We start from the raw sequence: 27696 nt of genomic DNA on the forward strand, positions 1-27696 counted from the left end.
ACATTTTTTACCAGTATGTGTGTTCCCTGGGAATCAAACCCACGATCTTTTGCGCTGCTAACGCAATGCTCTACCACTGAGCCAAAAAGTATACACTTTTTAAATATCCATGTAGGATTTACCTCATTAATGTGAATTAGGAATCTATTAGACTCTGCTTCTGGGTCAATAACTCCACCCTTTTCCTTCTGCTGTTCCAGAATCTTCTGGAGTGCTGCCCATTTCTTTTTAAATTCCCCACCGATGACTGCATCCTCCTGCTGTGTGTGAAGGAATAATAAACACAATGTGCATGTGTATCCACAGCATGTGACCAGTGAACATACATGAGGGTGTTGAGCTTTCCAACTAGACATCCTGGCATAGTCAGCTAACAAGAGAGACTGCACACGGGACAATGACGCACTGTTTTAAAAAAAATCTACTGCTTGGCACTGAACACAAGGGTGACATTGTCCATTTGACATTTCAAACAATGATAAACGTCAGGCCAGTTTAGTTTGACCCAACTGCTAACACCGTGTCCACAAAGAATGATAGTGTGTCCGAATGTCTTACCTGTGTGAAAACTGGAGCAGGAGAGGAAAGGAGGGCATCCAAATCATAGGTGAGAGGCTCTCGACACACTGGGCAAACAACAGCCAAGTCCTGTTAATGAAACAAAAAACACCTAATATATCAAAAACCACTTCCTTTTATTCAAGCACACCTCACTGCCTTTTTATGGACTGCAATTAGTTATGCATTCACAGTAACACTGAAGTAAATGATTTAGTAATAACAATGTATTACACAAAATTGTTGACTGGAATTGATTTAATACCAAATGAGTAGCATTTTGCTTGAAGTAAGGAAAACATATGAAAGTATACAAAAAACGAAGCCCCACCTCTTCTTCTGTCCTGTCTCTGGTTTTATCCTCCTCCAGCTCCCTCTCACGGTCCTTCAGCTCCATCTCAGAGTGGGTGATGTAGCGGCCAAGACAGTGAGAATGGAAATAGTGATAGCAGCTGGTCTTAGTAAACACTTCCCCCTCCTATGGTTAGGACAAAACAGAGGAAGAGGAACAAGCACAAGAATATTAAAATTTTTTACAAACAGGCCACAGACCAGACTAAGTTCATATTCCAATTAAAATAACAAACCTTAAAGCCATACAGACAGATGACACAGTTTCCATGGGGAATATTGCTCTCAGTCAGGATCTCTTTGGCTCTCTGTGAGGATGATATAGAGAAATGGTTTGAGACAAACACATGTTAGTAGGCACATACACTACCGTTCAATAGTTTCTGGTTGATAAGATTTCGTTTTAAGATGTTTTTCAATAAAGTTTCTAATGCTCACCAAGGCTGCATTCATCATAAATGGCAGTAAATCAGTAATATTGTGAAATATTATTAATTTAAAATAACAGTTTTCTAATGTAATATATTTTAAAATGTAATTTATTCCTGTGATGGCAATGTTGAATTTTAAACAGCCATTACTTTTAACATGCTTATTTGCTGCTCAAGAAACATGTCTTACTATTATCAATGTTGAAAACAGGTTTGCTGCTTAATGTTTTTGTGGAAACCATGATATATATTTTTTCAAGATTCTTTGATGAATAGAAAGTTCAAAAGAACAGCATTTATTTGAAATAGACACCTTTTGTAACATTATACATTAAATTGCATCCTTGCTGAATAAAAGTAATAATTTCTTTAAAAAAAAAAAACATTGTCGGCAAACCTCTGAGCAGTAGTGTATTTTTGGACTAAATAAGGACTCCAAACCTCTATGAGCTGGTACAGTACAGGTGTCCCAATACATGACTCTGCCTCTATCTGCAAACTCCTCTGTAAACTGAGAAAAAAGAAGCATGTGAAAACAATGAAAAAAAGTTTAAATCTAAACAGGACATTCTACATTTTTAAAATAATTTCTAATAATAATCAAACACCTGAGCAGTTTATCATCTGAGAGTCCACGTGGATTGTGAATAGAGATGCAAGGAGATGAATATGGGTACTGGAAGTGAATATAAAACACTCTCAGAAGACCAGCAGTGAAACAAAGTTGCAAGTAAAGAAGTGGTATGTACCATAGTCAAATATTATAGCAATTTGATCAACAAACCTGAGAGTCCAGATCCACTGTCAATGTAAGACGGACAAACTGAGAGAGGCAGTCCTCCGCAGTGGAGGGATAGAGCACCAGACTGACTGTCCATCCTCTAATCGAGACAGATTTGACAGATTTATTTTTGTACAGGTTAATTATACTGAATTATTATCTCAAGCAATTTATGAAAAACTAAAAGGGCAATAAAAGCTCAAATATTTACCCCTCATCTCTCTGATTAACACTGAGCTCATCCAAGTAGATGGACTGCAGAACTTCAATTTCAGACAGGACACTGCGGTGTCAAAAAAGATGCGAGTTGAATTTCGTGTAGAACTAGTTTAATGTAACATTAACATGAGTATGGCACATGAAATGACCAGACACAAAGGGCCAAAGACACGTTTAATAAAACAATTGCAGTAACGTCCTTGGCCGTTTGTTTACTTGGATACTGGCAATCTAACGCCTATGACTACCGGTTAATTCAGAGCAACTTAACTATGGATTCCTTTACGTCAGCCTCGGACCAAATGATTTTTCCAGTTGTGTTATAAGTATGTATTATTTATTCTATTTATAGTCACCTATGACAGCTCTCCCATTTCGTAACCAATTTTGCTCTATAATTCAAATAACTTACGTTAAGTATTACAAATGAAATATTTTCAGTTCATATACCAAACTACTATTGATTTATATAGGAATTCATAATAATTACACGTTTCTGACTGTATTTACCAGCAGCCCATTACTCACTCGCTCTCGGCAGCCATGTTCGCTGTGACGTCACCATCAGGGTTGCCAGGTTTTCACAACAAAACCCGCCCAATTGCTACTCAAAACTAGCCCAATCACGTTTCGAGGGGTAACCCCGGTAAAATCGCATTCCGGTGGGGTAAAATACACGTTTTTGGTGGGGTAAAATGCACATTTTACCATTCCACGACATCGGTCAGCTGACACACAGACAGATCTGACTGACAAACAGATATGAATTTCAGGGATTCAAGATTTGAGTCTTAAAAAGGGGTCATATGATGCGATTTCAAGTTTTCCTTTCTCTTTGGAGTGTTACAAGCTGATTGTGCATAGATAAGATCCCTGAAGTTGGGACTTTGTAGAAAACTAAAGCGTTTGAGAGAGGCGGGGCATATAGGACATACAATAATGTACAGTATTTGAAAAATAATGTGTTTTTTGAACATTAAAGCATGTCAACATATTCTGTTACACCAAATACACAAAATAATGATCTTTAAAAAAGCATCATATGACCCCTTTAAACAAAACTGACTCAGTGGTCAAATTAAATAATTTAAAGAAACTTTCACTATTTTAGGAACAATTCTCGTTGAAAAACACGTGTATTTTAGCAGTTGTATTGCAAGAGGACAGCGCGCATTCAGTCAAGTAAATCCAGCAGTAGTCACTCACAGACACGCCTCTTTCACAACTGCAAGATGTTAGAAATGAACACTTGCGGCGTTTTCGATTTTTAAAATCATATTTTATTGCTAATTTATTATTTGCATACATTAATGACATATATCAAGTCAATTTTAATCCAACAAGAAACATCTCTCACTAAATCACAGTGGAACACATAAGACAGTTTGTGTATAGTGTCTTTCCTGGACCAGGCTTTTGATGCCAGTGTAAATCCATGCCAGTCAATAACCCTTTTGTAAAAAAAAAAAACCTTACATTGATAAACATCTGTGTAAACAAACGCTGATGTTCGCAACATAATAGCAAGTTATTTTTATTCCTCTTGGTTTTTTCTAAGCCAGTGTTATCATGAAAAAGTCACATTTCTGAGCTGAAAACTTGACCCAAAGGAACAAAGTTGCAAAGGTGTTTGACTTGTCCCTCTTTCCGTCTGTTCGAACACCTCTGCTCTAACAGCATTTCTTCCCTTTCTTCCTCCTTTCTCTGTCCCTGTGGGAATTTATATGGACCATGTCCTTTTCTCTCTCCCTCTCTCTTTCTGCTCGACTCTGGCTCTGTTTCTTGGCCCGAAGGACCATGTGGGTGAAAGCCATGAACATCTGCAAACAGAACAGAATACAAGCCATAAAATTATACATGTTACTTTTAACACATCAGAGTGGACAGACAAAAAAAATTTTCTGAATAAGTTGAAAGATACATAGTCTATTATTCCATTCAAGCCAACATCAAAATAAAATATTTATGATTATTAATGAATTTGAGCAGAAATTAACAAACTTAAATATTGAGGATCTCTAAATTGATGTGGGTTTAAAAGAACAAGCTTAAATACTGAGGAATTTTAAATTAATTTGGGCTTAAATAGACTTAAATATTGAGGATTTTTGAATGAATTTGGGCTTAAAAGAAGAAACTTAATGAGGATTTTTAAAATTAATTTAGGCTTAAATTAACAATTAATGAATTTGAGTTTAAATTAACTAAAATAAATTGGTTTGAGATCCAAGTTGTTTTGTCTCCAAATCTTGATTTCCTAGATATATAGATGGCATCTCAGTCACAACAATTCCATTTTGCCTGTTTAACCGATGCATACATTAAATTGCAAATTCTCTGAATACATATCCCAGCAAAAAACAAAAACACCTCACCTCCTCTACATTGATATTCTCTTTAGCACTTGTCTCAAACAACCTCACACCAACTGACTCTCCAAACCGCAGAGCATCTTGAGTGTCCACAAGCTTTTTAGAAGGATCATCATTCTTGTTTCCGACTGTTAGGAATCAAAGTGGAAAGGAATATTAAATGTTCACCTTTGATACTACAACAAACTCAGGATATACAACCAAAACAAATTATACATGTTACTTTTAACACATCAGAGTGGACAGACAGACAAAAAAAAATTTCTGAATAAGTTGAAAGATACATAGTCTATTATTCCATTCAAGCCAACATCAAAATAAAATATTTATGATTATTAATGAATTTGAGCAGAAATTAACAAACTTAAATATTGAGGATCTCTAAATTGATGTGGGTTTAAAAGAACAAGCTTAAATACTGAGGAATTTTAAATTAATTTGGGCTTAAATAGACTTAAATATTGAGGATTTTTGAATGAATTTGGGCTTAAAAGAAGAAACTTAATGAGGATTTTTAAAATTAATTTAGGCTTAAATTAACAATTAATGAATTTGAGTTTAAATTAACTAAAATAAATTGGTTTGAGATCCAAGTTGTTTTGTCTCCAAATCTTGATTTCCTAGATATATAGATGGCATCTCAGTCACAACAATTCCATTTTGCCTGTTTAACCGATGCATACATTAAATTGCAAATTCTCTGAATACATATCCCAGCAAAAAACAAAAACACCTCACCTCCTCTACATTGATATTCTCTTTAGCACTTGTCTCAAACAACCTCACACCAACTGACTCTCCAAACCGCAGAGCATCTTGAGTGTCCACAAGCTTTTTAGAAGGATCATCATTCTTGTTTCCGACTGTTAGGAATCAAAGTGGAAAGGAATATTAAATGTTCACCTTTGATACTACAACAAACTCAGGATATACAACCAAAACATCTCTTTTCATATCACAATGCAACTTAATTAAATTGAAAAAAAAAAACAACAACAAAAAACAAACTAACCTAAAATTTTGCAGACGTTGTCACAGTTCTGTGATATCTCGTTTAGCCATCTTTTCACGTTGACAAATGATTCAGGGTTTGTGACATCGTAAACAATGATGACACCATGAGTGTTTCTGTAATACCTAGAGAAGTACAGCAAACACGTGAGGGAAGACTGACAGAGATCACAAGAACGGTCAAACAAAATCTTTAATAAACAGTTCGACTGGAGCGAGGCTTACGTAGAGGTGATGGTTCTGAACCTTTCCTGCCCTGCAGTGTCCCAGATCTGGAGTTTAACTCTTTCTCCATCAATCTCTACTGTGCGGATCTTGAAGTCAACTCCAATAGTAGTTATGTAACTGCCTGTGAAGAGTGCAGAAGCATGTTTTTATAACTAGTTATAACATTTGAACTTCTTTAATGCTTTTAAGCAAACGAACACTCTCATTTAGTCTTGCTTTGCTCTGTCTTGGACTGGAGAACACAGTGAATTAGAGCATATATTTACAGACCCTTTGCCTTAAGTCTTTCTCACACAAACAAACACACACTTTGTCTCACCAGAAAATGAGCTGTCTGCGAATCGTAGGAGCAAGCTGCTTTTCCCAACATCTGCAACAGAGTCAGAGCAGCATTTGTTAAATGTTCAGTACATATATGTTTTTATTAATTAAACATGATAGTATTTATTTTATAAAACAAGATTATAATAATAATTAGATATTATTTATATTAACGGTTAACCTTGAATACATAAAAATAGAATGTGAACTTTAAATAAAATGTAAAAACATCCCTACAATAAATAAAAATAAGTGCAACAGCATAGTGTATGTAATATAATAGCTCTAGGAAATATCTCATATAGTCCATCTATACCATGCAACTTAATCTTAACATGTTCTTTTGTCACAAATGCCACAATACTCAGAGGTCTAAGGTTCAAAAACAACCAGAATCCTACCCAAAGCCCACAGTCTTTACAGAGACAAATGCTACTAGCTGAACCGTTATAGAGTGGCCACAATGGACTAAATGAGGCAGCTGTGGTTAACTTAATACCACAGTTAAATTACAAACATGATGAACTGTGAGATAGCATCACTGATATTTGCTTACAAACAAAGGGTTCTATAATATGAAATTGGGATGTATAAATAAGATTGTTAAAGGCATGAAATTGGAAATTCACCCTATTTGTTTTTTTAAAATGCATGTTATTGATCTTACTATGAACAATTCATCCATTTATGTGTTTAATTTTTTTCTGTTTTTGACTTTGTAATGTTTAATCAAAATGTCATAACTGGATCTTCCAGTGAAATTACAAAATTCTCCAATCATTCTAGGAAAAACTAGTTTCACAGACAAAAACATTGACCCAACATTCATCACGGTACGCATCCCACCCAAGTGCATACTGGTGAACTGATCAAGTGACTCAGTTCATTGAAGGGATGAGGACTGACATTACACACTTACACAAAGTAGTTTCATTTCAGCTTTCCAGTTTGCGGTTAAATTGTGAAACTGCACAACAATGTTTCAGTAAATGCACCAACATCTTGAGCATTCTTAGTGGACAGGGTGCTAGAGAAATAATTAGGCTTAATCCCTTATTTTATGCCATATATTAATGATTCTCTTATGGGGACTTATTAAGTAAAAAAAAAAAAAAACTACATAGCTGAATCAGTAAGAAGACATAATTTGATAGCATATGTATTAAAAACAGAAAAATACTGACTGGAGTCACCAATGATGAGCAACTTGAAGAGATGATGGTAGTCTTTTCCCGCCATTCCTCTGTTCAAAATGTGTCCTCATGAAACAAGTTTAACAGCTTTCAAGTTCTCTGTCAATTTTCCTGTGTCTTAAAGTAACTGGTCGTTTAGTGCGGAGGGTTTTGTGTGAAATACTGTGAGCATCATGTGATCGTCTTTCCAGTTTTCCTCAAAATTCAAGCACAAAATGATGCATCAGTTCGATTTCAGTGCATTCCAATTCATGAATCAGTGATTCTGCATTGTCTGGAACACGTTTGCACTCTCAGTGCAATATTCTTAGCTCATCTTAAACACTTTAAATTTCCAGTGATATTTCCATTGCTTTTGTCCCCATTAGGGATCTACAGTTAAAATCTACATAGAATTTACTCTTCGTCGCCTCGCCCTCAAGTGCAAACACATTACCACATTGTTGTGGTTAAGTATCAAATGACTCCGATTACAAAGTGAACGGTTATTTAATTGCTGACGATGCTCATAATGCAGAGCAGAGGAACCAAGTTATCCGGAAAACAGGGCAGTTTGTTTGAGATCCAAGTTGCTTCATCTCCAAATCTTGATTTCCTAGATATATAGATGGCATCTCAGTCACAACAATTCCATTTCGCCTGTTTAACCGATGCATGCAGGGACTGGTAGCTTCCCACACTTTGAAAGATCACTGCTACTCCAAAACACTGTAGGAATGCAGCTTCAAGCCGGAAGTGAGAAAAGTCCCTGTCGGTCCCCTAATCCTGAGGAAAAAAAAAAGGAAGCGACAGGTATTATGCATCTTGTTCAAACTTAGACATATATCCCCCCTTTACCCAGAACAGCAGCTGTGGCACTAAATTTAGCTTCTCCCACTCTGACAAATGACACCCTTTCTGACACAGGTCGAAACCACATTCACCAGCTTTACGCTTGAGTTTATGTACAGAGATCAGAATAAATGGCCACACACATCTTGCACCTTACAACTGAAACCAAAACAGTGGACAGAATCATTACAAGCCCACAGGCAACTAGCTGCTGAATCAAGACAAAGCTGGAGATTCAGTAAACTGCCAAAAATGTTCCATGAAAACAGGAAGGGACGTGTTTTTCCTGAGCTGCCGTTGCGAGGAGGGCACAGGTTTCTCATTAAAACACAACAGTTCTGGTCTAAAACGAGGCAGCAGGTTAAACACTAACATCCTCCAGACACATGTGATCATTTTAACACAAAAAAATGTGTAAGAGAAGTGAAACTGACACACCTAGGCTGAGGTCCGCTAATCAGGCAAGAGAAAATATTTTTCGGTGCCAACACAGCTAAATTCCTGAATACAAACATGCCCAAATTAAAAATGAAACTATTTGGCGCTCTAACTGTGTGGTACAACTCGATTTAACAGTCAATTCAAGGGAAAATAACAATAAAGGAGAATCATTCGTAGAGCCAGAACCACTTTATTGTATAAGATTATCATAAACAGAGGGTCCTTCTGAGATAAGCGACCTTGCGTCTTTATAATATGAACATCAAACGGTCACGCGCAGTATCCATAGAATCTCAGACATGTGGAGCGATTTAACTGACACACCTGTAAAAACATGCAGTCCTACCAAACCTCAAGTTGATCTCTCGCCTTGATCTGCTTCTTAAGTTCAGTCTGAACCGCTTGATCAAACTTGTGTCCATTACTCAACTCGACAACTCCTCCATTGTAATTTATTCAGTTGTTTTGAAATGCAGCTAGGCTAGCTACTTAACTAGCCGCAGATGCTCTAAGATAATAAGATCGAACTCGGATCTAAAGAAGAGCTCACCGAAAACACTTTAAACCACATATTCCGAGCACGCTGGGGAAAATTACTGAAGACGTATCGCAAGTTCCTGCTAGGGTGGTAGGTCAGTGTCCGGTTAGTCCTGCAGGCAGTACCGGGATCCGGGAATCCAGTGTTAGGGGAAGTTCGGACAGTGTCCCAGCGGCCGCAGAGATCAGGTCCGCCCATCTGAGGGCGACGCACCTGAATGTTGAGTCACTCTCCTCCTCCTCCTCCTCATGCCACTCCTGTTGCTGCTGAGATTGCCATCGCTATTCTGTTTCAACAGACCAACTGATGATGACATTCCAGCCACACATTTGAACTGGTAAGCTTGCCTACAGAAACAGCATTTTTGGCCATAATACGTTGATTCGCGATATAAAAAATGTTGTATATGTAGGCAGCCCAAAATGTTCTGAGACTTAGTCTTATTTTCAATCTAAAATAGCGTAAATTTATCCTCAGTTCGGTAAAGTTGGTAAGATATTCACAGATTCGACTTTTCCGGATCAATAACTCGCGAGCAAAATGTTTTTACTACTCAATTGACGCCCCTTTTCTTTCGTAGTGATGTAGAAAACGAGCTACAAGCGACTTGTCCTCAAAACAAGCTTTCCTCCGCTCTGTACAAAATACATTGATCTCAATGCGCTGGCGTCTGAGAGACAAGTCCGAAGGGACCGTCTGCAAAGTGCGAAAAATGTTATTAATAAAATACTCAATAACTTCACTGTAACACACTGTATTTTCCCCAAATTCAGTTCACACATCACTGTCTCCTCCTGGTTTTACTACAACACTTATTTTGAAAATAATTGCTTTTGAATGATTTTTATGCGTTTTTTTTTTTTAATATTCAATAAATTCACTGTTATTGGACAAAATTGTCAATAACTTAATTGTAACACACTGTACTTTCTCCAAATTCAGTTCACACATCGCTGCTCTCCTGCTGGTTATACTACAACACTTATTTTGGAAATATGTCCTTTTGCAAAATGTATATTCTTTTTCAAATGAAAAATATTCTTACTTCACTATAACACATTGTACTTTCACAAAATACGGTTCACACATCACTGCTGTCCTGCTGGTTAGGTTGAAAAAAAAAGTGCTTTTGCATAATTTATATGATAAAAAAAAAAATACAAGGACTTCACTGTTAAATTAACTCTGTTTTATGAATGCCACTGTTATACAGTATAATACTATCAACTTTATTTAACACACACATGTAACCTTGCTGGTTATAGTACAACCTTTGCACTTTGACATTTTAACATTTTTAGAAAGTACAGTGTGTTACAGTGAAGTTATTGACTATTTTGTCCAATAACAGTGAATTTATTGAAAATTTTTTTTTTAAATCATAAAAATAATTCAAAAGCAATTTTTTTTCTAAATAAGTGTTGTAGAATAACCAGCAGGAGAGCAGCGATGTGTGAACTGAATTTGGAGAAAATACAGTGTGTTACAGTGAAGTTATTGTCTATTTTGTCCAATAACAGTGAATTTATTGAATATTAAAAAAAATAAAAATCATTCAAAAGCAATTATTTTCAAAAATAACTGTTGTATAACCAGCAGGAGAGCAGTAATGTGTGAACTGAATTTGGAGAAAGTACAGTGTGTTACAGTGAAGTTATTGAATATTTTGTCCAATAACAATGACGGTAATGACTTTTTTTCCATTTTAAATAATCAAAAAATATGCAAAAGCTATTATTTTCAAAAATAAGTGTTGTAGAATAACCAGCAGGAGAGCAGTGATGTGTGAACTGAATTTGGGGAAAATACAGTGTGTTACAATGAAGTTATTGATTATTTGACATAATAAAAAATCATAAAAAATGTGCAAAAACAATTATTCTCAAAATAACTGTTGTAGTATAACCAGCAGGAGAGCAGTGATGTGTGAACTGAATTTGGAGAAAGTACAGTGTGTTACAGTGAAGTTATTGACTATTTTGTCCAATAACTGAATTTTTTGAATATTTAAAAAGAAAAATCATAAAAATCATTCAGAAGCAATTATCATCAAAATAAGTGTTGTTGTAAAACCAGGAGAGCAGTGATGTGTGAACTGAATTTGGAGAAAGTGCAGTGTGTTACAGTGAAGTTATTGACTATTTTGTCCAATAACAATAAAGGTAATGACAATTTTTCATTTTAAATAATCATTAAAAATATACAAAAGCAATTATTTTCAAAATAAGTGTTGTAGTAAAACCAGCAGGAGAGCAGCGATGTGTGAACTGAATTTGGAGATGTTTTGACCATTTTATAGAATACAGTTTAGAAACATTATTTAACGTTGTAGATCTAACATACTTTTTCTATATTTTCATTAAAAAAAGTACATGTAATAGTATTCTTTGTGTGTTTTACTATAGTGTTACACAAAAAACGACCAAGTACACCTTAAAAGACCTTTTCAGGGCTCAATGCATGATTCAAATGTAAAGCTAAAAACACACATTGAAAAAACAGCGAACAATAACCAAAAAAAAGTTTATTGTAAAAATACATTGTTTAATTGCATTATAGCAAATCATAATTCGAGAATTTGCCACAGATTTCAATTCAAATTCAAACAAATGTTGGCGTGTGCTCAAAATGACAGAGAAAAGGCTTTGTAACTGAAGTTGGTGAACACATCAATTTGGTGACTGCTGCCCCCTACTGTCATAACCTGAAAGATGAATATTGGGTAAAGGGTAAAAATTGGGTAAATACAATTATTCTGTTCACAAGTCTTCACTTTCCACACACATAGCCAATGAAGATAAATTTTATAGATATTGCTGCAATTTGTAGCATCTGTTAAAGCAAAAAAAATCTGCCATGGAGTATAACAGGTGCACCTACCCTATGTTCAGTGTTTTTGAGATTCAGTGCCAGTGTGTTGAGTGAGGAAGGAGTGCAGGGAATCTGCGCTTTCACTGTCCCTCCATGTAAACAGTGGGACACATGCGGACCCTCACCTACTGACATGATCTAAGCACAACCACAACATATTATAAAAAATAAATAACTATATATTTATATATAACAATATAAATGGTGCCTTTTTGTTTTTCTGTCACATTAAATTGACAACTAGTCCTTCTCACCAGGTCCTGGTAAAAGACAGCTTCCCTTTGACAGCCAGGCAAAGGGAAGACAGAGGTGGGGGACATGGAACGGAGGTGCCATAATGAGAGCGATGGGCCTCCACCACAGAGCTGGAGAGGAAATGGATAACATTTTATAACAATAGGGGCATTATGCCATTCCATCTTAACATACATAGAGGGGCATTCCAGACGAGCAGTAGTCCAATACAACCATACAGATAGTAACTGAGGTATTTAAAATCAAGCATGTCAATGCATATTCAGAAAACACGAGATAAACAAGAACAAATAAAGACAATAGCTTCACTGTCCCTGCTAACTACAAGTCCATCTTACCATCCAATCAGAGTCCGTAGCAAGACAGCTAATCCACTTCCCAAACTGGGGGCGTGCGCATTCCTGACTCGCCATTCCAGAGCAAGTTTGAAAGTGAGAGAGTGGAATTTCAGTGCTGTATTTTTTCTCTTTGAGGCATGAATGCATTGTTTTAGCTTATTTGTTTATTTTTTATCATAAGTACAGGAGTGTTTTACCTCGTATTTGAAAACTTCAATACAGTGAACTGGGCGATTTGTCCGGGAGTCTGGTGGAGGAAGTATATACTTTTATTACATAATGTATCTCAAAGAGTAAAGGAAATAGAAACAGTGCAGTGTCATTCACTGACCCCATATCCTCACGGCACCATCCTCCCCACCAGAGAGGATCTCCTCTTCCCTTTCTTTAAAGCACAGGCAGTGGATGTAGTCAGTGTGGCCCTTCAGTACAGACTACAGAGCAAACAACACAAAGGGGAGAAATATTAAGGGGATCCTACTGTGTTGCAATTTATTTATTTACAAAGCTGAACATACAGCCCACTAGGGGGCCAAGACATTAAAAAAATAATAATAATAATAATTAAAATGTGACATTATATTTACATAACAATTAAATGATATATACATATTTTTTTCAATTTATTTTTCAGTGCAGCAAACAGCCTTTGCACAAAATAGTGACCGCTTTTGCGTGCCATTTGCCCCCTCAAAAACAAAAGCAACTGTTAGTGTACCTAAAATATGTGTTTTGGCAAACTGTTTTTTTTTTTTTTTTGTTATAAACAAATGCTTAAAGGAATACTTAGCAAAGTCAGTACTTGTGTACGACGAGTAGACGAGTACTTGCGGTGTTCGGCCAATCACAATGCACTGGGTCAGCTGGCCAATCAGAGCAGACTGCGCTTGTCGGAAGGAGGGACTTTGTAGAAAACGAAGCGTTTGAGAGAGGCGGGGCATATAGGACCTACAATAATGTACAGTATTTGAAAAATAATGTGTTTTTTGAACATTAAAGCATGTCAACATATTCTGTTACACCAAATACACAAAATAATGATCTTTAAAAAAGCATCATATGACCCCTTTAATTCTTTACAAATGTCTGCTTGTGAATTCAGTATAGGGTGTTACAAAACAGTCTGCAGTAACTATCTCTATATTTGGAAAACGTCAATTCATTTAAACAGTTTTGTTAGATATTTATTTTATTATATTTCCTTAGGAACACGTTTTTTAAAGCTATTATTTAAGCAGAAGTGCAAGAGGGAAAATGATAGCCTGTGTTGGCGGGCCTTCAAAATATTGTCCCTGGAGATACAAAGATGTAGTCTAACTGACCTTAAAGATGCCAGTCTCCATGTCCATGATGTGAATATTATTGTCACCTCCTCCAACTATCAAGCTGTTGTCCTGAAATTTTTTTTTTTTTTAAACGAGCATTAAATTGATAAACTTTAAGATACTTAGACATACACAAATATATAATTTAATTAATTAATTCATTAATTAATAATCTCATTTAAATAGAACCATTTATTACAGGTCACTACAAAATATGGTTCCTTAATGAAAAGCATGTATTAGAAATAACCAACACAAATAGGTGAAGTACAAACCTTTGGGTTAATGATCATTGCATTGATCTCTGGTATTTCAAGACTAGTCCTGTATGGAATGAGAGATTGCACAAACATTTGAAATCACATTCAGGTAGTTCCCACAATAATGAAAGTCATAAAACCAAATGAACTATCACTATCTTGAGTCTCTCACTCATAACTGGGTTTCCTTGTCCATGCAGCTTTGGTGCTCTGTGGAGACAAAAATATATGAAATATGTTTTTTTTTTCTTCTGTTTTTACCGTATCCATATGTACAAAGCACAACTATGAAAAGGAATATACATTTTCCCCAACCCCAAAAAATACTCAAACATTTACTGAACAACTGACTCTTACTTTTTTGATGAGCTCTGCCCAACTCCAGGCACTGATCTCTCCATTCCCAGCACTCAGGAGATGAGTGTCCGTGGAGAGAAGAGAGAACACAGGACCATCATGAGCTGAAACAATTAAAAAGCCCTTTCACTTGTCATTGTTGCAATACTGGATACACGTAATGTTTGGGAGTTGGATAGTCTAGGACACATCTTGTAAAGGTAAAATTATCTTTGAAAAATTAAATCTCAGTCTAACCAGTGAAGTTAAGGATGGGCTTCTGGCTCGCCTGTGATGCATCTGGACTCAGTGCAGCTGAAAGACTGTAAGAACAAGAACACTTAAACATCAACAAGCAATATATATATATATATATATAAAGAGAGCGAGTGGGACAGAGAGAGAGAGAAGATTCTTACACACGTACATCAACAAACAATAGGAGACCAGCTGGCTAACAACGCCGCCTAAACTGCATGATTAAACTTATCACTAACCTGAACACCGCGATCTCGCCATAGTTATTACCCGCTGCAAGGAAACGCCCGCAGGGAGAGAAACTCTGAGAGAACACGGACATATGCAGGAGCTGGAGAGAGATAAACATGTGTCACGAACACGATTGCCAATAATTGATACATTTCTATGAGCATAAATATAATTGTTAGCATATAAAAATGTATATGAACCATTTGTTAAAACTGCTTAGAGTCAATGATTACACTGCAGGCTGAACCATGTTTCCCATAGTTTTCAATTATTTAAAAGTTTGTGCTTGCTAATAACTTGAATAAGATCCTGATCGTATTATTTACCTCAACTGGACCCATGTTCCTGGAGTTTATTACGCTGTTAATTTAACCTGACAAATCCTCGGTCGATTTCCATACAAAGCGCCGCTCCTTAAAACAGCGTCGCGTAAATATGACGCATCATTCAACCTGCCTCCACAGACCAGCCCGCTACAACAGTTACCTTGGTAACGTTAACTGGTTTCCGCCACGTTACCTTAGTAATTTGAGGTGTTGCGACTGTAAAACTATACATTAATATGGCAAAAATATTATAATTTTTCGAAATATTTTTTTATGAAAGTAGGATTTAAATATATATAGCTTTAATTTAAGCTAAAGTAATTTTTCACTGTTAAAATATTTATTCGATCTGTTTAAAATAACATCTGAACTACAGGCCATAAGCAAATCTAATAATGCTACTGGTGGGTTAATTTTCTAAAAAAAAGTGTAAATATCAAAACGTACGTATATAATACATTATATATTTTTATATAATGGGGATTTAGATTCCGATCTAAATCAAATGATTTGCGATACGCGCTTTGAAGTCCCGTGATTCGCGATCCGATTGGAGCGGTTCGAAACAGTGAATCATTTTGCGACTCAGAGGGTGCTTTCACACTAGCACTTTTGGTGCGCACCCGGGTTCGATTGACGTCAGAGTTCGGTTCGTTTGGATGATGTGAACGCTGTCTTCCGAACTCTGGTGCGCACCCTCGAACCGTACCCGAGTCCGCTTAAAGGGGTCATATGATGCGATTTCAAGTTTTCCTTTCTCTTTGGAGTGTTACAACAAGCAGAGAGCTGTATATCTAATATTTGTTCGCCTTCAGAGTTCTTTAGAGCATTTGCATAAGGCAGAGGTAAGTGCCGTTATGTACTGAAGCTTTGGAAACAAAACCAACGGTTCAAAAGCATAAATATAAAATTGAAGAGAGCAATGCTACGCATTTTGCCGCCTTCTCCTGCGCCATCGTTACTAAGCAACGGGGTAAACAGCTGCTGACTTGATGACGCAAACGAACCGCGATTCGGACCCAAATAATATAATGTGAACACAGTCCAGCGAGGGAGGGGGGAGCAATCGAACTCGGGTTCGGACCAAGCAATCGAACCAAGTGTGAAAGCACCCTCAATGGTTTAACTGATTCAGAGTTTCAAAAAGCTCCGTTGATATGGTGTTCTTTGCTCGCTTTCTCTATATAATTTATCCCTTGCTTGAATAACCGTGGAAATGAAATCATTACAATTAACTGGCCTAATTTACAATGTTTTTAATAGATTGTGATTACATTAAATACAGTTTCCATCGTATTAAAAACATTTCATGACATTACACCCATTATATGGCACTTGCCTAAAAAGACGGGTTTATGATGTGCGTTATTAACAGAGTACAGTACCATTAGGTTACTTAAGCTATATAGCCTTACTACCCTTACCTTCCACCTATGGAGAGAGAAAAAAAATTTCAAAACCATCCCCCCCTCTGTTTTTTCACAAATCGCACCCTGTATACTATACATATATACCACCCATTTATCTGACCAATGAGGAAAAAAGTACCCCCCCCCCATTTAAAAATTACTTCAGTTTTAAAGAATATAATAACCTCTGTGAATGTACAGTTTCCAATGTGCTGTGTATTTAGCATCAGGTTCTCCTTCAGCACCACAAACTAAATATTCAGACAAGATTCTACTGCCATTTTATTATTCATAATTATTTTTTCCCACAAATAAACAAAAAGGAACAGACTCCGTTTACATATGCAGGAAAATAATATAGTCCATTCTGATCACCAAATTACAGACATTCATCTACATTCAGAACAACGTAGCAGACAGAAAACCACTGGACATGTGTTATATTTTTGTTTGTGTGTGTGAATGTGTGTATACAAATAGCGTCCAGCATATGTTGGCACAGAGCAATAGTTGTTGAGCTTCAGTGTCTCAGCTGGCCTCTCTTTAAACATTAATGATATCATAATAAAAGTAATAATAAATCTTCCCTTTTGGGATGAGTTACAAAGAACCATGTTTTTAGAGACCTTCCTTTACTAATGGTGAAAATATCACCATTACAACTAGTCACATTTTTAGTCTCATCCATGTGATACTGAGATGATTCAGTCCAGTGAGGGTCAGGAAACAAAAAAGGTTTCACTTATTTCCTCCGTCGACTGTCTGGAGATCTGCTTCTCGACTTCCTGCTTGCACTGCTGATGGAAAACGGAGATTAAGATCAATATTAGCGAGAACAGCGAGTTGAAAGTTATAGTAAAAATACGTAGGATCTGTTCAGAACTGACCGTCGAGAGGGTAGAGAATGTGCAGGTCTTCGTTGCCTTGCTGGAGGGGAGTAACTGAGTGACCTAGAGTCTCTCAGCGAGTCTGCTGGCACTCTCTTGGGCCGTGGTGGACTGCAGAGTTCAAAGGAAATGATTGAGACAGTGTTTTAGAGTACAGCAGCAAAATGGGATACAATTTGATTTCCCCAATGATAATGCTTTTTAGAATTTACAGTTATTTGGCATTATAGTCATAAACCTTATTCTTATTATCTGGCATTAAACTACTGATTAAATTACTGATTAATTAAATTAATTATTGGCAGATGTTTAAAGGGGTCTTATTATGCTTTTTCACTTTTTGAATTAGTCAGTGTGTATGTTTGGGCATAAAAGATCTAGAAAGTTACAAATCTCAAAGTCCACTCCAAAGGGAGATATTTCGTTTTTAAAAAATCCCTTTTCAAGAACTACAACGAACAGCTTGTTTGGACTACAGCGTTGTTTTCCGGGGTATTGTGATGTCACAAAGCGGCCCATTAGAATATCATTAAAATAATTCCCACCTACGAAACTCGAATGGTTGGGGGGTGGGGAGGGGCGAGGTCGTGTTAGAACACTTGGTTGAGTGCATCAGACAAGATGACGAAGAAGTGCTGCTGCAGAGTTAGTGCACCAGAGAAAACGAAGAAGAGGAGGAGCTGCTGTAGTGTCAAGTTTTCGCCATGTCGAAGAAACACTGTTTTTTTTTCATAAATTGCCGACAGTACAATACTGGACAATGATGTAATCTGCAGAATTTACACTTCATTTATGAGACTATGGTATAAATAAATTCAACTGTATAACAGTTTCACTGCAATTCATTTTATAATGTTAGAATTAAAGAACAATAAACAAAATACATATTACTGTTGCACTTATCTGTACATAGTAAATGCACTTATTTTTTAAGCGGTTGTTGACATCGTATCTAAAACGTGATTTATAATATGTCTGTCTTGCAATATCCGTGCATGCAGAAGTTCTGCGCGATCCTCTTGTTCAATATTCTCAGGGTCTGAATACGGTGTTGCGCCCAATTCTGACCCCCGCCATATTATTACCCCCCTAGTATTGGTAGGTTTATGCAGAGTTCACACTGCACGATTTTCAAACTCGTCGGATCGCCGTTGTTTTCACACTGCGTGACTATCTGAGGTAGCAGTCAGTCGCTGCTGTGTTCACATTGCACGATGGATCGGCGACAGGGGGTTTCACACTGCATGACTTCACAATAGGAAGAATCGCCAACAGCTCTGTCTGGTCCGCAAACTACATTTCACAACAAAACACACGCGAGAAATGATAAGGAAATAACGCGAGAACCCGCGTGCGTCAGACCGGAGTTCTCTCGAGCAAAACTGTAATTATTTAAAGCCTCCGATGTCTGGCATTTGTCGGCGATTTCACAAAACCTGTCGGCGAGTGAAAAATCGGGCTAAAATCGTGCAGTGTGAACTCGGCATTAGGGTTAGGTGAGGGGGAGGGGTTAGGATTAGGCAATCAGGTATCGATTTCAATGAGAGGGGGTAATAATTTGGCAGGGAGTCGAAAATGGGCACAACACCGGCTCAAATTGATATGGCAATATTGATGCCATCCTTAACTATACCGGAGCAGACGGAACTTGCTACTTTGGCAAGGGGCGGGGCAGTGCTGAAACACCATCTAAGCTGTTCGCCAATCACAACGCACTGGGATAGCTAACCAATCACAACACATTTTGTTTTTCGGAAGATGGGCCTTCATCAAACCCGGAACTAATCGTGCCGTTTGTGCCAGGATGGGGAGAAAGGTATTTTAATAATGTAAATTATGTGAAAAATAATGCGTTTTTCGAACCACCAAGCATGAGAGCATGTTCAAGTACACCCCCAAAACAAAATCACGACTTTGTAAAAGAGCATAATAGGACCCCTTTAAAAAGGATTCATTACCTATTAATTTATTACTTATTTATTATTCATAATTTTCTGGTAAAAGCTGCAATTGCGACTTAAATACAATATATATATATTTTTTTTACAGCTCCAGGTTTGCTGGGGCTGTTTTAAGGGCCGGACAATTTGACCAAAACTCTTTAATTATATATCAATATGATTATAAAAAAAAGAAGAATTTTACTAAATAATAAACAAAATGGGAAATATTACTGCTGTAATTTCACTGTAAAATAAAAAAATAGTATAAGTATAAAAGAAGAATAATAATTGTATTTTACAGCACACACATAAAAATGACAACAATATTCATGGGTGTCTTGATTTCTCCATTTTTAAAATGTTAAACCGTTGAGATTTTATTTTGGAGGAAAACCGCAGAGAGCACTTAAAGCTTCTCTTTTGTTGACAACAGACAGTTCATAAGCGCTCCTCATGGTGAGTTTGGAAAGATGGTCCATGTTGTGTTCCCAAACACACGGTATAAGTGAACCAGAATCAGAGTAGACGCAGAAAGGAAGATGCAGAATTTACTGTAAAGTTCACAGTGTAAACCAAGCCACTCTGAGACGCTGAAATCACTGGATTATGAGCTGCTTTCGTGTAAAATAACACAGTGCCTAAATTTGAAACGCACAATGCATATGGATTTCTTTAATTAAATCACAGTCTATGTGATTTGGCATTAGGGCTGGGCAGTATATCGAGTTTGTACGATATATCGATATTTTCTTTATAAGTGATTCGATATGAGGCAATGCCGTTTATATCGATATACAGTAGTTTGATACGAGCGCATCTGAAAATATAGTGGAGGACACAGACTGAGCTGCTGCGGAGAAAGTGCATAATCATAATTAAGGCCTTTAAAAACTGGTAAGACATAGTTTCTAGTTTCGTTTCGCATATTAGTTTAAGTGGCGCGGCCCGTCATATGCTCTGACAGAAAGGCTGCGTGTGCACTGTGCTGTTTAAGATGTGTGTTTGAGATGTGCTGTCTTCCTGAATGCATAACTTACATTTCACAGGTATATTCTCCATCTGTAAATGTTAGAAAGCCATGGAAATATTTCCATTTTTCTGTCAGAAGTGCATGAGCCTTCTGCTTTGGGATTCTCCGCTAAACTTCACGAGCGCTGGCGCGCGCATGAGCACCAAACAGACAGAGCTCAATTAAATAGGAGCACAATAATTCTGACTAAAATATACATTTCGCTGAAATATTTGTAGTTGGACAATAAATGTGACATGTAGAATTTTAAACCTACACGTATTACATGGTTACATTCACTTTATTTGTTTTCATAGCCTTTAATATGTATTGTTTTGTTGTTGGACAACATTGGGCGGTAAGTAAAATATATATATATTAAATACAGATTTTTAAAAATACAAATACAAAAAATTTAAATACCGAGATATATACACCGTACATCGCAAATCGGCCAAAAAATACCGAGATATGAATTTTTGCCCATATCGCCCAGCCCTATTTGGTATATGGCATTTTCAGTTATTTCGATAATTCAGCAGCCTAAAATTGAAAGTGAAAGATTGTTGGTTCATGCATGTAAACTTTTAATTCAAAATTTGAATTAAATGCAGTGGAAAATCCACTATTTCTTTAGTAGAGTATGAATAAATCCAAGGATTAAAAAAACAAACAAAAAAAAAATTTATATATATATATTCTACCTTTTTGTCTTATCTTCTTGTTCACTTTCTGATGAGGAGGATGACGACGAAGAAGCTCTGTTTTTCGCCATCTTGCCAGCATCTCTATTTGTATTTGCTTTAACACCTCTGGAAAAACAAACATTGAAATGAAGGGTACCATCTATTAAACTGAACTGAATAAATGCTAAATAATTTGGCACTTACCCTTTTGTTTTCTCTGTCTCAGAGTCTGAGCTGTCTGATGAGGATGATGATGAGGATGAAGATGAGGAAGAGGATGACGATGATGATGATGAGGAAGATGAAGAACTCGAGCTGCTTCTCTTCTGCTGTTGGCCAGAGCTCTCCTTCTCTGGTTTCCCATTCAAAGAAGTCTTTCCTATCGTTGACGGTTTGTGGTGCCGCTCATGGACAGATGATGGGGGCTGGCCTCTTAATCGGTCACCAGGTGGATCCCTGCTTTGTGACTGGTTGGTCGTTGGTGATCTAGAACAGGCAGGACGTTCACAGGAGCGAGAGCGATGATGCGGTTGGTTGGAAGGGAGATGGGTCTCTTTAGGAGGGGAGGGAGACAGATGTTTAGAGTTCCTTTCTGGTTGCTTATTTTTTGTCTGTTCAACAATTTCCCTTGATCCGTCTTTATCTGCATCTGTAGACTTCACACCCTTCATCTGTCTTTGAGGAGAGGGCGAGGTTGAAGAGGACGAACTGGAGGAAGAAGATGATGATGAAGAGCGCCGTGGAGGAGTGGGATCTTTGGGTGGCGCCCTTGTTCTCTGTTCTCGCTCTCGTTCTTTCTCCTGTTCACGTTGTCTATCTCGCTCTTGATTCCTCCTCCTCTCCTGCTCTCTCTCCCTTTCTCTTTCTCTTGATAGTGAACGACTTCTGCGCCGACGAACAGGAGAGGGTGAATGACGATACCTAGGTGTAAAGAGAGAAAATCTTTGTAATAACCACAATTACATAAATTTATTATAAATTTCATTTCACACTCTATATGTAATTACAGTGTATAGTTCTCAAATTAATTCTACGACTCCATAAACCACTAGTCACACAATTTATTCAACAGTGTACAGTAGCTCCAAAACTCCTAATGGATTCCCCCAAATAATAATAAAAAACATTTTATATATGGTCAGTAAATTTTTTTTAAAGGAGACATGTTATGCCCCTTTTTACAGTATGTAATGCAAGTCTCTGGTGTCCCCAGAATGTGTCTGTGAAGTTTCAGCTCAAAATACCCCACAGATCATTTATTATATCATTTTGAAAATGCCTATTTTGAGTGGAAGCAGAAACACGCTGTTTTTCGTGCCTGTCTCTTTAAATGCAAATGAGCTGCTGCTCCCCGCCCCCTTTTCCAGAATAGAGCTGTGCCATTACAGCTGGTACCTGCTAAACATCTGCTGTTTTTTAGTGTTACCTGCCAGTGAAAACAGCTGTTTGTCTTTGTTTATGCTGCTGCTATGTTTTCTGTAATGTGTTCATATAATACAAACCATCTCATTTCATACCAGAGGCATATGCAGATGCATATATTGGAGTAAAATAAGTCTCAATCTAAAGACTTCTCCTGCTCTCCTGATTCTCTGACTGGAATCTGGTCCATATTTGGCCGCCTCAACCAGTTGTAATTTAAATGTCCATATACAAACAAAAATCTACTTTTCTTCAACGCAAAGTTTTATTTTCATAAAACAAAACCAAGTAAAAAGTCAGTAATAAAATAAGAACAAATAAAAAAAATAGCAAACAACAGCACAAATAAATGCAATAGAATAAAGAGAGCTATGAAACTAAGTTTTTCAGGTTAAGTAAGTTTTTATTCAGGTAAGAAATACTACAGAAATTAAAGTAATCAAATGTAAAATAACACTGCGGACTGCGGTCCCTTTAAGAGTTTATCCACGGACCCATAAGATTTATATTACATCTTGTAAAAAGGGGCATAATAGTTGCCCTTTGATTTCTGAATGATCATGTGATCCTTGAAATGGGTCTTGATCAAATAAATACAGCCTTGGTAGTCACTGAATATAGAGGTCATAAAAAAATGCAAAATATATTTGAAATAGCTTAAAGGGTTAGTTCACCCAAAAATAAAATTCTGTCATTAATTACTCATCCTCATATTGTTCCAAACCTGTAAGAGTCTTGACAGATTTTTCATTTTTGGGTGAACTATCCCTTTAAGCATGTCACTGGCAAGACACACAAAACCTCATTTCCACAGACTGTCTACTGCAACTACTAATAAGGTTGAGTTTAACTTTCCAAAAACTGTGGTACTTTGACTAACCTGTAAGGAGGACTTGGTCTTCGGGGACTCCTAGATCTGCTGCTCCTTGTTCTCCTCTCCCTGGAACGCTCTCGATCTCGGTCCGCTGGCCTTGCCCTAAATCGGTCCCTCTCTCGCTCTCTGAGGCGTTCCCGGCTGTGGTCCCGTCGGGAAGGGGATGAGTTTCGTGAAGGCGATGGTCTCCTCACTCCTCGTCTCGGACTGGGAGAACGTGAGCGTTGTGGGTCCTGGTACTGTCGTGGTGGAGTGCGTTTCGGTGAAGGCCGAGAAGCCATCTGTTTGACCCGTGGCACGTCGTTCCTTCCTTTTCCCCTTGGAGATAAAGGTGACGCGTCTTTCTTTCGGTCACTCTGTCGATCTCTTCCTCTGCCAAGTGAGGGATGTGAAGACTCTCGTTCCAGCTCTGATGGGGTATATCGCTCGCCTCTTCGATCTCTGCTCTGAGATTTGGTTTCTTCTGAAGGTGTGTACCTGTCCCCACTTGGGACTCCACTGTCCCGGCCTCTCTGAGGGGGCGAAGGAGGTGGGCTTGAACTCTCAGTGGGGGTGTACCTCTCTTTTCCACGTTCCCGGTCTTTGGCTCCTGTGGAAGGAGACGAGGAATGGCCAGGTCTCCGCTCTCTCTCCATGTCTCGCTGTCTCTTATCAACATCGTCCCTTTTTCTTTGGGACTCAGGAAGTGAGCTCTGTCTTTGTGTGGGAGGGTACATCTTTCTGCCTTCACCACTCTCTCCATCCCTTCCTCGGTTCTCCTTCTCTCGGCGTGCAATAGCCTGAGCTATGACAGCATTAGGAACTGACCTACCAGCAGCACTGCTGTCTTTTGAACTTTTCTTCTTCTTCATTTCATCTTCCGAGGATGAAGAGGATGAAGAAGAGGAGGAGGATGAAGATGACGATGAGGAGCTGTCACTGTCACTCTCGCTGCTACTGCTGCTGCTGCTACTACTACTACTACTACTGCTGCTCGCAGCTTTCCCTTTGTCTTTCTTCCCGGGCTTTTCCATTTGCATCGGTTTCTCCTCCTTCTGGGGACTCTTCTCCGGTCTCTTGTCCTCCTCCATTCTCCTGTCTTTCTTGGCCACCTCTTGCTCCATCTCACTTCCTCTGGCACCTCGCCTGTCCTCAGGCTGACCGCTAGAGGAGGCCTTCCTGTCTGATCGAGACACTTCTGCTCTTCTGGTGTGGTTTCTCTCCTTTTCTCTGTCACTCTCTCTGGCTTTTCTCAGAGCCTCTTCTTTCATCTCCTTCTCCCTCCTTCTGTCCTTCTCTCGCTGTTCTTCTCGTTCCTTCTCCAGTTCACGATCTTGTTCTTTTTGCCTTCCGTTTGCATAAGGTGAACGCTTAGCAGGAGACATGGAGTCATTAGATCGGTTTCGGTCTCGCTCCATCCCTTTATCACTCTCCCGTCCTCTGTCATCTTTTCTACTAGATGGGATTGTATCTCTATCGCTATTCCTCTGTCTGTCTCTCACTCGGTCTCCATATCTCTCCTTTTCCCTGTCCCTGGGGGAAACTCCTCTCTCTTTCTCTCCACTGTGTCCTCTTCTTGTTCTGTCTTTACGTGGTGAAGGAGATGGGGATGAGGATGAGTCATGTCTTCTTTGACCTTTGTTCTTTCTCTCATCGTCCCCTCGGTTCTTGTCTTTCTGCTGCTTAGGAGACGGAGAGCGAGACAAAGAGATTTGTCTTTTCCACTGAGCGGGTTTCTCTTTCTCTTCGCTCCGCTGTCGCCGCTCTCGCTGCTGCTGCTTGCTTGGTGGAGATGGTGAAGAGTCATGTCTTCTTGTCTGAGGGGGTTTCTCTCTCTCTTCACTCCGTGGTCGTCTGTCCCGCTGCTGCTTTGGTGGTGGAGATGGCGATGAGGAGTCCTGTCGTCTTCTCTGAGGTTTTTCTTGCACTTCTCTCTCACGTTCTCGGCCTTTGTCTCTTCTGCTGTGCTCAGGCGTTCTTGAGCGTCTTGGTGACCTCTAAAAGTGGGGAAGACAAAGAATTAAGGAGGTGCAAAACCACATTTTATTTAAATCAACTAGTCAGAGGGTTGTCTGAACAACTGCTTGACTAATCTGGCTTAAGGTAGGCCTGTATAACTAGGCCAGGCATCAGGAGTTTACATGACAAGTTTTTGCATTCAATGTAGGGGTCTCGAGGTGCATTTTATAGAAATTGAACAATATTTTTCTTGACATACTACATTAAAACTCAATGTTTGTTATGGCAAGGCGCTCAAAAGACAATGCAAACACAGAAGATGCAACTAAGGCCAAAGACACTATCTGAATGTGTTCGGCTGTGATTTACTGTGAACGTTGTTTAGAATAGAATACATAATAATATATTTACTTGACAAATATAACAAACATGAATAAGAATAGAAGGAAACAAACTCACTAATCAAATACAAAGAATAAATTAGATTAAATAATTACAGTGTGCATATGCCTCTATGACTTCCAAAACAACACATTACCTCTCTGACTTCCATCCTTTTTGGATTTTCCTCACTACGGCCACAAAGCCTTCTGTCAGGGGATCTCCCTTTCTTCCCCTCATCTGGATGAGAATCTGATTTATTCGGTTGTTTCCCTCTTTGAGGGGATAGGCTGAAAACAAAAGTCATGCATATATATTTACATGAACTTTCACATATTTTTTTTTAAATGTACACCATTTCAAATGCTGAACAAGAATTCATATTTGATGTATTTTAGACAGGGTTTCTGCAGGATTTTTAAGCTCAAATTTAAGACTTTTTAAAACCTTTAAGACCTGCACAAATAAACTTAATACCATATGAGCGGGGTAGGGCAATGTCTATAGTACCATATTAAAATGTAAAATTACTGTAAAAAGCATAGGCCTAATTAACAGTTCAGATACAAGTTTTCACAAAAACAAAGTTTTATAAAATGATAAACTTACCATTTCAGCCCTTAAACCATTGTTAAGAAAATGGATGAGTCAAAAGTATTATTATATTAATTAAAAAAATTATTATCAATAAATTATTATATCAATTAAATAACAAGAGAGAGAGAGCACGAGAGAGAGAGCGAGAGAGAGAGAGAGCGCGAGCGAGAGAGCGCGCAAGAGAGCGTGAGCGAGAGAGAGAGAGTGCGCAAGAGAGCACGAGAGAGAGAGAGAGAGTGCGCAAGAGAGCGCGAGAGAGAGAGAGAGAGAGAGAGAGAGAGAGAGAGACAGGGTCACATACCTTAAATGTGAAATTAAAACCGCCAGTAGGTGGCAGCAAGTCACTGTTAATAAACGAGTCATTGCGATTGAACCGAATCATTTAAACCAGGGGTGTCAAACTCAATTCCTGGAGGGCCGGAGCCCTGCAGAGTTTTGTTCCAACCCTGCTGCAACACACATATCACATAGTTTTCGAACAAGCCTGAAGGACTTGATTACTTGAATCAGCTGTGTTTAATTAGCCCCTGATTTAAACAGTTGATTCATTCAGGAACAAAACAGCTCCTGTTGCTAAGAGACGCAAAACAGCTCTGTGGTTGTGTTTGAAATTATTTTTGTTGGAGAAATAGAGCAGAAACAGGCAATATGGTGTCTAAAACGTAAGTCTCTTAATATTAACTACTTGTTTATTGAACTGTAGTATAAAATCAATATCACATTTGTAATCATGCTTACTTTGAGAAAAAAATGGCACTCTTCGTGTGATATTAACTATATCAAATGATTTAAATATATACATTTTCTGCCCCATATCTTAAATTGTTATAATTCTAAATGTATTTTGATAGACCAATTCATGCAGTGAAAGAACGCACTCTAAATGCACGCACTAGTCTAACCTGATAGACTTCATCACCTAATGTATGCGTGTACTCTGTAGGTGTGTTTTGTGTTTGCTTTTCGCGATATACTCATAATATCAAATCGCACATCGTTAAAACAACAATTACGATATTATCGCAGACCATACATATCGCACACCCCTATGTTTAGATTTTCTATAATGCATTGT

At 37.9% G+C, this 27696-nt stretch overlaps 4 protein-coding genes across 6 annotated transcripts in view; all 4 read right to left on the reverse strand.

The window, feature by feature from the left end:
* Window positions 1-122: 122 nt before the first annotated feature.
* LOC107730724 (E3 ubiquitin-protein ligase RNF25) lies at window positions 123-2901 on the reverse strand (the record flags this gene model as incomplete). The annotated part of the gene is made up of 9 exons (XM_016541621.1): window positions 2869-2901; window positions 2333-2404; window positions 2125-2221; window positions 1949-2016; window positions 1782-1851; window positions 1146-1217; window positions 890-1036; window positions 559-648; window positions 123-260 (listed from the first exon to the last, which is right to left on the reverse strand). Coding segments are annotated over exons 1-9 (771 nt in total), but the record flags the coding sequence as incomplete, so codon positions are not given.
* A 696-nt stretch (window positions 2902-3597) lies between these two features.
* On the reverse strand, window positions 3598-9586 carry LOC107730777 (ras-related protein Rab-35-like). The gene is made up of 7 exons (XM_016541713.1): window positions 9288-9586; window positions 7457-8230; window positions 6271-6321; window positions 5949-6072; window positions 5725-5849; window positions 5451-5575; window positions 3598-4160 (listed from the first exon to the last, which is right to left on the reverse strand). The coding sequence occupies exons 2-7, from the start codon at window positions 7509-7511 to the stop codon at window positions 4011-4013; spliced, it is 630 nt and encodes a 209-aa protein (XP_016397199.1). The 5' UTR covers window positions 7512-8230; window positions 9288-9586; the 3' UTR covers window positions 3598-4010.
* A 2240-nt stretch (window positions 9587-11826) lies between these two features.
* On the reverse strand, window positions 11827-15609 carry LOC107730738 (THO complex subunit 6 homolog). Of its 2 annotated transcripts, XM_016541646.1 has the most exons (13): window positions 15476-15609; window positions 15158-15249; window positions 14919-14983; window positions 14682-14785; window positions 14497-14534; window positions 14340-14388; window positions 14062-14133; window positions 13071-13173; window positions 12937-12986; window positions 12740-12802; window positions 12401-12511; window positions 12156-12284; window positions 11830-11979 (listed from the first exon to the last, which is right to left on the reverse strand). In XM_016541646.1, the coding sequence occupies exons 1-13, from the start codon at window positions 15488-15490 to the stop codon at window positions 11899-11901; spliced, it is 972 nt and encodes a 323-aa protein (XP_016397132.1). In that variant the 5' UTR covers window positions 15491-15609; the 3' UTR covers window positions 11830-11898. The 2 variants fall into 2 exon arrangements, with proteins under 2 accessions (XP_016397131.1, XP_016397132.1); XM_016541645.1 differs by lacking the exon at window positions 15476-15609 and having other exon boundaries at window positions 11827-11979; window positions 15158-15267.
* Window positions 15610-17189: 1580 nt separating this feature from the next.
* LOC107730748 (serine/arginine repetitive matrix protein 2-like) overlaps window positions 17190-27696 on the reverse strand; it is a 15467-nt gene continuing 4960 nt past the window's right edge. The window contains exons 9-14 of one of the 2 annotated variants that reach the window (XM_016541665.1): window positions 26182-26314; window positions 23712-25681; window positions 21614-22330; window positions 21428-21535; window positions 17772-17882; window positions 17190-17678 (exon numbers count right to left, since the gene is read on the reverse strand). In XM_016541665.1, the coding sequence (XP_016397151.1) occupies window positions 17627-17678; window positions 17772-17882; window positions 21428-21535; window positions 21614-22330; window positions 23712-25681; window positions 26182-26314 (3091 nt within the window). In that variant the 3' untranslated portion in view covers window positions 17190-17626. Of the gene's footprint in view, window positions 17682-17771; window positions 17883-21427; window positions 21536-21613; window positions 22331-23711; window positions 25682-26181; window positions 26315-27696 lie in introns of both variants that reach the window. The other variant, XM_016541664.1, reaches the window with a different exon arrangement.

This window comes from Sinocyclocheilus rhinocerous, unplaced genomic scaffold (assembly GCF_001515625.1).
Source record: "Sinocyclocheilus rhinocerous isolate Xijiao unplaced genomic scaffold, SAMN03320098_v1.1 scaffold549, whole genome shotgun sequence".
Lineage (NCBI taxonomy): Eukaryota > Metazoa > Chordata > Actinopteri > Cypriniformes > Cyprinidae > Sinocyclocheilus > Sinocyclocheilus rhinocerous.

Excerpts from the sequence above, each read along its gene's own strand:
- LOC107730738 (XM_016541645.1), bottom strand. The coding sequence starts at position 15,267 with ATGTTTATCTCTCTCCAGCTCCTGCATATGTCCGTGTTCTCTCAGAGT. Across the intron at positions 14,535-14,681 it reads GGGCAGAGCTCATCAAAAAA|AGCACCAAAGCTGCATGGAC; the intron begins GTAAGAGTCAGT and ends TTGTCTCCACAG. Across the intron at positions 11,980-12,155 it reads TCAAAAACACTGAACATAGG|GTTATGACAGTAGGGGGCAG; the intron begins GTAGGTGCACCT and ends TTCATCTTTCAG.
- LOC107730777 (XM_016541713.1), bottom strand. The coding sequence starts at position 7,511 with ATGGCGGGAAAAGACTACCATCATCTCTTCAAGTTGCTCATCATTGGT. Across the intron at positions 6,073-6,270 it reads CGCAGACAGCTCATTTTCTG|GCAGTTACATAACTACTATT; the intron begins GTGAGACAAAGT and ends CACTCTTCACAG. Across the intron at positions 5,850-5,948 it reads TTCAGAACCATCACCTCTAC|GTATTACAGAAACACTCATG; the intron begins GTAAGCCTCGCT and ends GTACTTCTCTAG.